This window comes from Dysidea avara, chromosome 8 (assembly GCF_963678975.1).
Source record: "Dysidea avara chromosome 8, odDysAvar1.4, whole genome shotgun sequence".
Taxonomy (NCBI): Eukaryota; Metazoa; Porifera; class Demospongiae; order Dictyoceratida; family Dysideidae; genus Dysidea; species Dysidea avara.
In genome coordinates this window covers 4,185,860-4,198,532 of record NC_089279.1, presented here as the reverse complement: position 1 = coordinate 4,198,532, position 12,673 = coordinate 4,185,860, and the positions used below count along the sequence as shown (strand labels likewise).

The 12,673-nt window shown below is 34.3% G+C and overlaps 1 protein-coding gene across 1 annotated transcript; it reads right to left on the bottom strand.

The window, feature by feature from the left end:
* Positions 1–1,096: 1,096 nt before the first annotated feature.
* Positions 1,097–6,728, bottom strand: LOC136263835 (uncharacterized). The gene is made up of 2 exons (XM_066058461.1): positions 1,795–6,728; positions 1,097–1,178 (listed from the first exon to the last, which is right to left on the bottom strand). The coding sequence occupies exons 1-2, from the start codon at positions 6,726–6,728 to the stop codon at positions 1,097–1,099; spliced, it is 5,016 nt and encodes a 1,671-aa protein (XP_065914533.1).
* Between the last annotated feature and the right edge of the window lie 5,945 nt (positions 6,729–12,673).

Genomic DNA, 12,673 nt, shown 5'->3' with positions numbered 1-12,673 from the left:
CAAATCTTCATGCGCACTGCAACTGCTACCGTAATTCGTTTTATTTTCGTGCAAAAAAATTTCGTGATAAAAATTTTCGTGTAAAAATATTTTCGTATGATTTACGTGAATGACTGCTCTACTAGAGTAGTTTGATCTTATGCAAAATTTTCGTGTAAGAAAATTTGTACAAGTTCGGCATACGAAAATTATTTTACAACGAAAAAAAGGTATAGCTACCATAAAATAATTAGATAACATTATAAACTATACTCTATTAAATATAGCAGTTACTCCTCATACAAACAATATCTATTAAACCCGTATGTACTCACCTTTCTAATTAATAATACAGCACATTAATAGCTGTTAAGAATGGAATGTAGCTACACTAAATAGTTGTGAACAGTTTCTGCTTGGCTCAAAAAAAATTAAGTTAACCCATTCCCAAATTCCAAAGACTACCAACCAATGGCTACCAACCTTAAACTTTGATTAAGCATCTCTGTACTACTTCCTTTGCTTCCTCTCCAATTTTCTCTCATATACAGCTAAAAGGTCATAAAAGAATAATGTACGCATATTATCGAAATTAAGTAAATTTTGCTACTGTAATTAATTGTCATAATGATCATATAGGTTTAACATAAATGAATGAAACCCCTCCAGAACTATGACTGTAAAAGGGGCACATCAAAGAAAGTAAAAGTAACAGGAATTAAAAGAGCTGATATCTGGTGTGGTCAAGAATGAATGTCATTACAACTAATTCACAACAATTTACAAAGATCGTTAACATTGGTTCTTATCATTGACTAGTGCAGTCCTGATGCATTCCTAGTGATTACTTTAAACTCTAATTGGCTAGAAATTTAGTGACTTTTCTTCTTCTACATGACTATTGAAAAGCCGGCCAAATTACTAGCCATGAACATATAAATACATAATATGAGTTTCTGCTACATATGTATATGGCTACGTTATAAGTTTAAGTAACATATTAATTATATCTGAAAAAAGAATTTTTGTGCTATACAAGGTGTAATAAGGATGCTTGCTATGTAAAATGTACAATATGGATACATCACAAATAGTTAATAATAGTTACTGTAGAAAATTAGTCTTCAATTTCATTCATCACTTCCACAAAAGAATCACGGTAGTGAGTGGCATTATCATCATCATCATCACAGCTTTGGCTAAATATAGATAAATGCAATATTATATAACATACAGAGAACACTATTATGAAATGCATGTAATGTAGCTATTTAATTTGTGGTTACATTTGTATGCTCAAAATTAACAACGCTCTAAAATGCTGTGTCTAGCAAATATAGTAGGGATTACAAAACAATTAACTTAATTAAACTACTGTTGAAAAGAGTTAATTTTTTAAAACCTATAACCTTTGGCATGGTACGTAATTCTGGAAATGACATCTGTTACTCATTTACAATTAATTTTAATTTCATGGATTTTTATCAAGATCCGTGCAATAATTTAAAAATTTCACACCGATTCATTATGCCTAGGGGCCAGTATGATTGGTGGAAAGTTGATATTACCATGTTCATCGATTGTAAAAGGAAGGCAGATGCTAGCCGGGTTACTATGTATAATTAAAGGATACAGTATATACCTGCATTGGTAGCAGGATTTCCACTTAGTTAAAAAATCATTAAACATTATTATAATATGCGTGGAAGTTGATATGCACACACACACGCATACACACGTACACACACATGCATGCTGCACGCATGCACGCATGCACATGCATGCATATAATCGTCATAAAGCTAGTGTACTTACATGTCAACTATGGTGGCATTTCTTCTCATAGCATCATCTATAATGATACCAATATCACTTAGTGGAACTATATTGTTGTCTTTAGCTGTATTTGGTTTGGGTTTGCAGTATGTAATAATTTTCTTAATAATCTCTTTATATATGATCAGTTCCATTGTAGCAAATGCTATTAATGGTAACATCACAAAAAGAATGGTAATTGCCGACAACACTCCTGAACCAAAACTATCATACAGCGATATTACTGACACGAACACCATTATTTGTAAAATAACTCCATCAAAGCTATTAAGAATTTTAGCCTTGTATGGTTTGACTATTATATGTATCAAGGCCACTAGTATGTTTGCTGTGAGTAATAAAACTTGTGAAATGTTGTCATTGGATGAATTAATTATCATTATTGAAACTATCACAATCCGACAAATCATGTAGTAAGCTGCAAAGCTCCGATACTTGTCTCTGTAACATCCTTGAAATTGATCAAGCAATGGTTTGAACCTAGTGAAGTTGATCTTGCAATTAAGAAATGGTTCAAGTAGAAGTAGAAGTGGTAGACCAATCACAATCACTAGTGTACATAACACTGCTACAATAAAATATGGTAGATGATGGCCATGAAAATACTCTATTTCAGGTGACAGATAAGTGTAAATCTTATCTATGTTATCAAACGTCAGTGATCTCAACAGCAGTAATGAAGTTGTGGTCACAGAAGTGTACGATAATAGCAAAAGGAAACATATTACACGGATAATTCCTCTACTTAGAAAAGCTGACAACTTGTAAGACATTCTTGTTAACAGGCAGATTATTCCTACAATGATGGTAACAGCTAGTGGATGTACATAATGAATGAGCTCCTGGTCAATTCCAGTCAAATATTTTACCAAGCAGAACCGTCCTAGAAATTGTGGAGACACTTTAGCAATGCTAGACATAATGCTAACAGCAGTATACAGAGTTTGTGATGCATACAAATGTTGACCCAGTAAAATTTCCAGCATACTGTAATAGTATGTAATAACATACAAGTAACCAATCTCAGCATGATAGTATGTCATAATAAGTACTGCTATAACCAGAACTATCCAGTATATCACTGACAACACGATAACCAGTACTGTCTGTCCAGTTGTACATTTTTCAATGCTGACACATTCTACAGAATCAAATGAGAGAGTATATCCTTCCTCACAACTACCACAAGCAGTACCAGATCGGTGTGAACTACACTGATTCATTCTCACAGGTGAGAGCTGATAAAATCCATTAGTTGTTTCACAACAAGTAAAGTTGCAATAATTGTTAGGACAAACTGTCACTGTTGATTTACCATCAACTACACCAAACCAGTAACCTCTTTTGATAGTTGATGTACTACCAGAACAAGACACGATATCACTGTCATCATAGCATACACACTTTTGAGTAGTATTATCATAGTGGTAACCAGGGTGACATGTTGATAGTTCTGCTATCAGCTGGACAGAAATTTCTAAATCACTATTTGTATATGATCTAATCATCATTGAGAAATTGGTACCGTCAGAAATCTCTTTGCCTGTTACACCGATCCCTTCAAATAGATTACAAGCTATTGGCACAAATTGTGTCCCATCAAGTTTGTGATGTTGAGCTCCACCACTTACCACAAAGTCCACTCCACCAGCAGGTTGGTCATGAAAGCTTATTACACAGGCATTTATTTTAATATTTTGACCAAGCATTATATTATCAACAAAGTAAGTATTGCAATTATTTGTTGTATTAGTAGTATTGATACAGATAGCTGGGTTATACAGAGCTAGATGATGGGGAGGATTATTGTGGGTCACATTCAAACCCACTATGCTGTTGTTTAGACACATTTCATCACATGATGCTTGTATGTGCACAAACACATCATCACCCACAAGAGCAGTATTGCTGCTAAACTCAATACTTGTGGTATTGGATGAAATTTTGCTCTTGTTAGTTTGTTTCACTTCACCATAAATGGCTCCACCATGAAGAGTAGCAGTGTTCTGATTAAATATAACACAAGATTTGCTTTCAAACATCATGATAAAATTATCAACAAGGTGTATTGCTCCACCACTTCTTCTAGCTGAATTATGGTCAAATGTTGCAGATGAGCCTGTTGCAAAGTTTATGCTGGATTGTTGAAGACTTACAGCTCCACCGTCTTCAGCTATATTACTTATAAACTCCACTTTAGCATTGTCTTCAAATAAAAGAAGCGAATACTCTTTGCAATACATAGCACCACCTGTTTTTGCTTCATTGTTAACAAATTTCACCGATGAATATCCAGCAGATGTCACATTACGGGTGTGATGAGCTCCTCCATGTGCACTGGCTCTATCATCTTCAACAGTGTTTCCATCAAAAGACACTTCTGAATAACTGCCACAGAACATCGCTCCACCAAACACAGCTTTATTCTCATGAAATGTCACTTTTGAGGTTCCATCAAATGATACATCAGAGTAGGTTTCTGAGTACAGAGCTGATCCATTTGTTGCACTATTATTAATGAATGTCACTGTTGAGTTATCATGAAACAAAACGCTACACTTCTCATGGGAATAAACAACACCTCCACGTACAATAGCTTCATTTATTTTATACGTAACGCTTGTGTTTTCATTAAATGATATTTGTGAATAATCTCTGGAGTATACTGCCCCTCCATTATTAGCTCTGTTGTCACTAAATGTCACTTTGGAGTTTCCATTAAATGTGATGTTGCAGTTCACAAAGGAACTAACAGCTCCTCCATTTTCACTTGCATAATTTCTATTGTACATTACTGATGTGTTTCCATGAAATGATAATTGACAATGACTGTAAGAGTACACAGCAGCTCCATGCTTAGCACCATTGTCACTAAATGTCACTTTTGAAATTCTGCTAAACCTTACTTTTGAATATAGTCTGGAGAACACTGCTCCGCCATATTTAGCTTTATTGCTACCAAATGTCACTTTAGAGTTTCCGTCAAGTGTGACATTGCCATTCTTATAAGAATTAACAGCTCCTCCATTTTCACTGGCATTGTTACCATTATATGCCACTGTTGTGTTTCCATAAAATGTCATTTCTGAATAACTTCCAGAGTACATTGCTCCACCAAATGCAGCAGTGTTGTTAGTGAAGATCACCATTGAGTTTCCATCAAAAGTGATGTTGCAATCACCATACAAGTAAACAGCTCCTCCACTCTTGCTACCATCATTTTCTTTATATATCACTGATGTGTTTCCATGGAACAGTATTTTTGAATGAGTTCTACAGTACACTGCTCCTCCATGTTTAGCTTCATTCTCACTAAATTTCACCTTTGAGTTCCTATCAAATATCATGTTACAGTTCACATATGAATAAACAGCTCCTCCGTTCTCACTAGCACTATTACCGTTGTATATCACTGTTGCATTTCCATCACATGAAATTTTTGAATGACCTCTAGAGTACAGTGCTCCTCCATATCTTGCTACATTGTTACCAAACATTATTGATGTGTTTCCACCAAACAATATTTTTGAATAATGTCTGGAGTACATGGCTCCTCCATATTTAGCTTTATTGTCACTAAACGTCACTTTTGAGGTTTTATCAAATGTGATGGTACTGTTCTTATTAGACTCAACAGCCCCTTCACTGTCACTAGTGTCATTACCTGTGAATGTTGCTGAAGTATTTTCATCAAATGATACTTCTGAAAAATCTGTAGAGTGTATTGCTCCTCCAAATGTAGCACTGTTATTATTGAACGTCACAGTCGAGTTTTCAGCAAATAAAACATTGGAATTTTTACAATACAGAGCTCCACCACTTGTACCAGCCATGTTGCTTTGAAGTGTCACCATTGTACTTCCACCAAATAATACAAAAGAATTATTTGAAGATGACAGTGCACCACTGTGTGAAGTGGCCACATTGTTTGCAAACCTTATAAGTGAAGTTTCTCCAAAATATATTCTGGAATCATTAAGAGAGATAGCTCTGCCATATTTGTTTGCTAGATTATTGCAAAAGATGACATTAGATTTGTCCTTGAATTCAATAATTGAGCTACTGCTTAAAATTCCACCACCAGCAATCACAGTATTTTGCTTGAAAAACACATCACCTTTAATGTGTAGTTTATGATGTGACAAATAAACAGGTACTGCTTCATTGCCAATAAACCGTGAATTTTGCAAGCATGAATACTGCAGCTCTCTATTTCCTGAATCGCCAATAAAGATGACACTTTTGGAGGCTCCATTGTAAGAGAAATTACAGCTGTCAATCACCAACTTTGTTTGGGTATAACCTGCAATCATAGGTGAATACTGCACTGCTGCACCATGACCTCCATGTTGTTTATTATGTGTGAACACAGAATTGGTGATGTGTATATTTCCTGAAACTTCTGAGAATACTACAGCTTGTCCTGTTGAGGAATTAAAGGAGCAACTTTGAATGATAATGTTGGATGATTTGTAAAAGCTGATTCCTGGATATGATGGCTCATTGCTAGACCCACACCTCTCCCAGTCAACACCTGTAATAGTAACATTGTTGCAGGAGATGAAGTTTATTGCTCCAATACCAATACAGTTCACAGTGGAATTTCCATGTCCAATTATTGCAATATTGTCAAGATTTTCTACAATCACTTTAGTATGTAACACAACATCAGATTCTGTAATTTTGATTGTGATATTATTTGTAAGATTACGGATTGCACTATCAATTGAGCGAAAAGGGACCTCTCCAATTACACAGCAAGATGCTACCTGATCATACTCTGTCCCTACCTGATCATACTCTGTCCCTGAACCTGAGGCAATTTCTTGAGAGTAGGTTTTGTTTATAGTTTCTTCAGCCTTTATGAAGACTACACAAAGCAGAAAAATACTGACAATCCTGGCTGTCTGCATAACAGCAATGACTATCACAGCAACAGTAAATTTAAACTTGAAGATATGTAATACTTGAATTTATTTTGCAGCTTTTATAATACCAGAAACTATAGAGAATCCATATGCATGATTGCATTAAAACCATGCACAAGTCCTTTGTTTCATTGTAATAAAAGTTGATTGATGCCCTTCAACATTGCAGCTGCTCTATTGAATCAAACAGTACATGTACATATTGGGTCATCATGTCTTACCCTACATGTATAGCTAGTACTGCAGTGCATTGAATCTCTTTCTTGGTATCCAGCTACATAATTAAAGTGTATCACCCAAAAAAACCTTCCTTTAATAAAACAGCTAAAGTGCTACTAAAACAAGTATGGATCAGTTTTGTGTGTATAAATTAGCATTTTTCTATAGTACAGATCGATAGTACATTATTTTAGTACAGTTCTAGTTTTACTTCAGTTGACATAAATATTGGGCATCTGGATTCAGTGGACTGGAATGGTGGACTGGAATGGAACAGTATTAGGTAATTTCACTTAGTGGTCACCTCTTTATAAAGATACCTTCTAACAAAGACTACCTCTTTATAAAGACCATTTTATTTTAATGTCTAAATTGTTGCTTAGAGTGTATCTCTATAGGATAGTCTTATCAATGAATTGTGCACCCACATGTTATGCCTAGAAAAGCCAGAGTGATGTCTGATTTATAATACAATAATATACCAATACAAAAACAGCTTGGCTGTACAAAAAAGATGTGTCCACAAGACTAAAAGTAACTGGCAACTAAAACTAGGAGCTAATATCTGGTGAGACCAGGTAATGAATGTTAATACTGGCAACTAACCATAATTTATATTACAATAATCTACGTATATAACATTGATCATTTATCATTGATTCCTGATTAATTCACTGTAAGTTTATATTAATTGGCTAGCAAATTTGTACAATTTCCAATAGTCATTGTAGAGGAGAAAAAAGGTGAATTAGAGTTTCAGGGAATTAATTAGGAATGCAGCAAGACTGCACACGAGTCAATGATAAATGACCAAATTTTTATAAATTATAGTTGTTTGTCAATATTGTAACATTCATTTCCAGATATTAGCTCATTTAGTTATCAGTTACTTTTAGTTTCATGGACATATCATTTTTGTACAGCCAAGCTTTTTTGCATGTGGTATTGTTGTATTACCAATCATATACCACTCTGACTTTTCTGGGCATGTTAAAGACCATCCTATGGGATGCACTCGATAGCAGCAATTTAAACTTTAAAGTAAAACGGTCTTTATAAAAGGTAGTCTTTGTTAGAAGGTGGTCCCATAAAAAGGTGAGCACTGGATGAAATTATCCAATTACCGTTCCATTCCACCATTCCATTCCAGTCCACCATTCCATTCCACTGAATCCAGACGCCCAGAAATATTATATATTCAACTATTTAGTTGGTATTAGTTCTACGTATACCAAGTATTTGTTGTTAGAAACAACACTATAGTTTGTATCAGTTCTAGTATCATGAGTCATTCATGACTGAAAATGTTTTAGTTAAATCGAGTGTCAGTTGTAATACTGGTGCGAAGAATATACTTTAAATTTGTTGTATTTATTCAATTGCTTTACTTAATACAGTCACTTGTATTGAGTCCATTAGTATCATCATCCTATACCACTTTAAGTAAATACAATCAAAGATAAATTCTTGTGTGCTATTGTATACCTATAGGTGCTACCAAAATGATTGTTCCTAGATAAGAAGATCTCTTTATTTTTTAATAGTCAATGAGTATGTTTCCCCTTGTCACCTCTCTACCAGAAGAAAAGTATTACTGACACAACAAAATAATGATCTATACTAATACAGTCAGAAAACTTACAACATGTAATAAAAATGAATTCACATCTTTTTAAAATGAACTCATAGTGTATATTAGTCTACGTAATTGATGTAAATTGTCATCTACTAGGTTTCCTGGTATGTAGATAATACTGGATGTTAGTACTCAGGCTACTGCTAAAAGTTTAGTTTAGTTCTAATACAACACTATAAATACAAGCTAGTTCTGATCCTAAAATTTTAAAACAACACTTTACTATTATAGTTCTAATTTTTGAAATGATCTGTAATGGAATAGTTTCTAGCACTAAAAAGAGAGGGCTGCACTAAAACTGCCTTTAGTTCTAGTACTAGTTCTAGTATACGTGTAATTTATTTATACTGGTATAGCCACTAGAGTGATTTCATCAAAAATTCAGTGCAACACAATTCTAGTAATTTTATTATTAACACAACTAATACTTCTAGTATGTACAACAACTGCCAGTAGCCACACCTCCCAGATCACACTGTATTCAATGCCCATTGTTCCACTCCATCAACTCTAATTAGAGTTATGTTATTAACTATAATAGCCTTTTTAAAATTTTAAAATTTTAAGTATGAACGCATAGTCCTGGCACACTCTGTGGCCATATACATACAAAACAATGCAGTTGGTGTCTACCTTAGCAACTGTTTACGGGTGGAGCAAACAAGTGCTTCTACACAGTTGTATTACATGTACACTGTGACTTGCTTCATTGTTAATTTCAGCTGCAAAGTTACAATATTTGAGTTGAAGTCTAAAAATGTTATACATATAAGGTGACACCTGAGGTCTGCATAACTTAATAACCTTTAAGCTCTATAGGGTGGGCACCTTTGCTTTACTCAGGAACCACAACCTGAGGTTAAAATCATGTACAATGTGTAGTCATAAGCAATACCTGCTAAGGATTGGCATCATGTCCAGACCTATAATTCTTTGGGCTTAGCTTAGGGTGTATACTGTTGATGTCTGCAACCTCACTGCTTCCTACAAGTGTGTTCTCAAAAATAAGTTGATAATTTTGATGTACGTGCCTATAAGGTTCAATTGTTTTATCACACTCATCAGCAAATTCAAGCATGTTATTAAATGTTGATGCAATAGAAACCATATGATCATGACTGTCCTCAATGATAATAATATTCTGCCTAAACTACGTACCATGTTGTGGTGTCCTGATTATGAACTGCCCATAACATACTTTTAGTATTTGTGCTGTAAAGCCTTAATTAATAAAGTAATATCAATTTATTTATTGTATTTTATTTAAAAACTTTACAGTGCTGCTGGAGCAGCACTGATGGTCCACTGGTATCCTGTACCAGTGGCCAGAAGTTACACTTATTAAGTAATTACTTAATTAGCTATACCCTACTAAGTACAAGTGAGAATTACAAGTGATTGATCATAGCTACAGTGTGTTAAAGAAAGTCAAAGTTTGAATCTCTCAGGTGCTTGCTGCAATTAACACAGGGACACAATAAGGAGTAAGTACATTTGATTTCTGAGTAGAAAGTGATTCCAAAGATAAGTACGTAGATTTTGTTTGATGATAAGAACATTAAGATCCAAATCAATGACAGAGAGGTGATTTAAAATTCTAGGCAGTTTGTTAAAATTGAAATTTTTAGTGGTGTTGTCTGAGGACCTGGTTTGATTCAATTTATGATGGGTGGTATATCAAGTGTTTCCAGTAGCAAATGATATGTATTTTGTGTTGTTGAAGCCTAGATGAGGTGATTTGTATTTCAATATTTGGGTACTTTGAGATAATAAGCCACTCTCTAGAGTTCCTATGGATACAAATAACACACAGAGAAAACATCCTGACTCTGCCTGGCACACTCCTGGAAGTGCTTGAGTGTAAATTGGATGGCTGCAGGTTTGAGGTTTAGTCATGAATTTTTTCTCCTCTCTCCAACTTTTCAAACACACTTATTTATTATTATATATAACAGCTTTAAACATGCTGCAGGACCAAGTATCTTACAGACCTTCATCACTTGTGCTGTAAAGCCTTAATAAACAGGTAGAGGAATTTTATGATATGATATGATATGATTACAGGAAAAAAACAAGGCATAAGCCAAAAACAAAATGAACATTAGATATAATAATTATCAAATAAAATCTTAATACTATTTACAGAGTTAGTTGACACTACTTCATTAGGTAGACTATTCCAAGCATTTATTGATCTTATAGAGAAGAAATTACTTCGAACAGATCTTTGTACATGTGGCTTGAACAATTTGAGACTGTGCCTCTTGTTACGCTAGACAATTGTTGGTGAAAAAACATTTCAGACTGTAAGCTGACATTGCCATGTAAAATATTGTACACCATCAACATATCTGCATGTTGATTTGGGATCAAGAGAAAAAGTAGTAACAGTGGTGACACAAGTAAAAGTAGTGAAAGATAGGTTGCCTATGCCTGCATATATATATATATATATATATATATATATATATATATTAATGGACTTTTATCCCTAATATTTTTGATCAGAAAAGCCCAATTCTTTGTGATCATGCAGTATATATAGTATATATATACTATCATAAATAATTAAAGAAATACCATCACATGCAGCTAAAAGTATATTAAGTTATGATGACAAGTATGTAGCTACATCATGTATAAAAATTAATAGAGTGCAATGAATCCTCATTACCAAGGCTACTTAAAATACCAACTTTTTTACGTCAATAGTGAAGTTTTTTCAATAGTTTTATTAATGAGGTCATGAAGTACACCTAATTAACCTATATTTGGGACCTACACCTTAACTATGCTTGGGATCTACTAGACACCATCACTAAATGAGGATGTTGTTGTGATGTATGCTTAGCTGTGTTTGGGACCTACCAATTAAAAGGTGTCCTCTCTAATGAAGTGGTATATTTAAAGAGGTGGTCACAAAATGATCTCTTGAAGAGATGTTGTATTTGACAAGATACAGACAAACGTACAGGGCTACCTAGTTGGGTAGGATTGCTGCTCATAGGATTTGTACCATGATGTATTCATGATTGTGCTAATGTGGGTGAACAGGATTGGCAAGAAGTTTGTAGTGGACAGGGAGTTGTTCAAATCCTTTTAGGTGGAAGCAGAATCTGGCTTCCAAATGGACAGTGTTTATAGCACAATGACAGATAATGTTTGTATTGTGTAGTGTTCCTTAATTGTACTCATTAAGACTCAAATTTCTTAGGCTAGGTTGCATAGGTGGCGGAGGTGGATGGGGAGGCTGAGGTCCCCCTTTAGAATGACATCGCGCCGAAATTATTCTTCTTGGAGTGGAGCTGAAAACCATGTCAAGGCCTTCATATCTAAAAGTAGCTTTAAAAAAACACCGAAAAAAGTTGCTTACAGTGGGAATCGAACCAGGTACCTCTTACTTTACGAGTTGGTACTGTAGCAAGAGTTTCCAGGTGGCTGTGGGCTGTTTTGTACTGCTTATAAATGCTATAATGTTCATTAGCCCTGTAGTCAACAGCTAAAAGCTTTGCCAAAACAGTTTAACTGGCAAGTAGCCTGTTAAAATAAATAGTTTTGACTAAAAGTTGGCATTTTAGTTAAAATGTTAAATTGTACCTATAAAATTGCTATACATTAATTTTAGTGAACTTTCAGACATTGTGAAAGCTAAAATGGCCACAGCTTCTGGGGGGCACAGGCCAGACCCCCTGCTGCCAGAAACTCTACGCTCCAGTCAACCCCCCCTCATATCAACTACTTCTTCCGCCACTGGTTTTAAGTAAGGACTTTAGTCATGGCCAATTTCATCAATAATGTTAACTTAGTTTAATTATAAGTTATAATAATCTTTCTTAATTCATTTTAGTTATTGATTTAGTTATGGTTATATTGTCTGTGTCGTTTTAGTTTAGAACATGAAAATCTAGTTATATGTAGTTTTAGTTGTACATAAGAAAATCTTTTGGTTCTAGTTCTAGTTTTAGTTATCTTTCTCAAGTCTTTTTAGCTTTATATAGATTTAGTTATTCTGTTGTTTTTTAGTTATAATATATGGATTTACTCTTAGTTATAGTTTTAGTAACTAAAACATAAT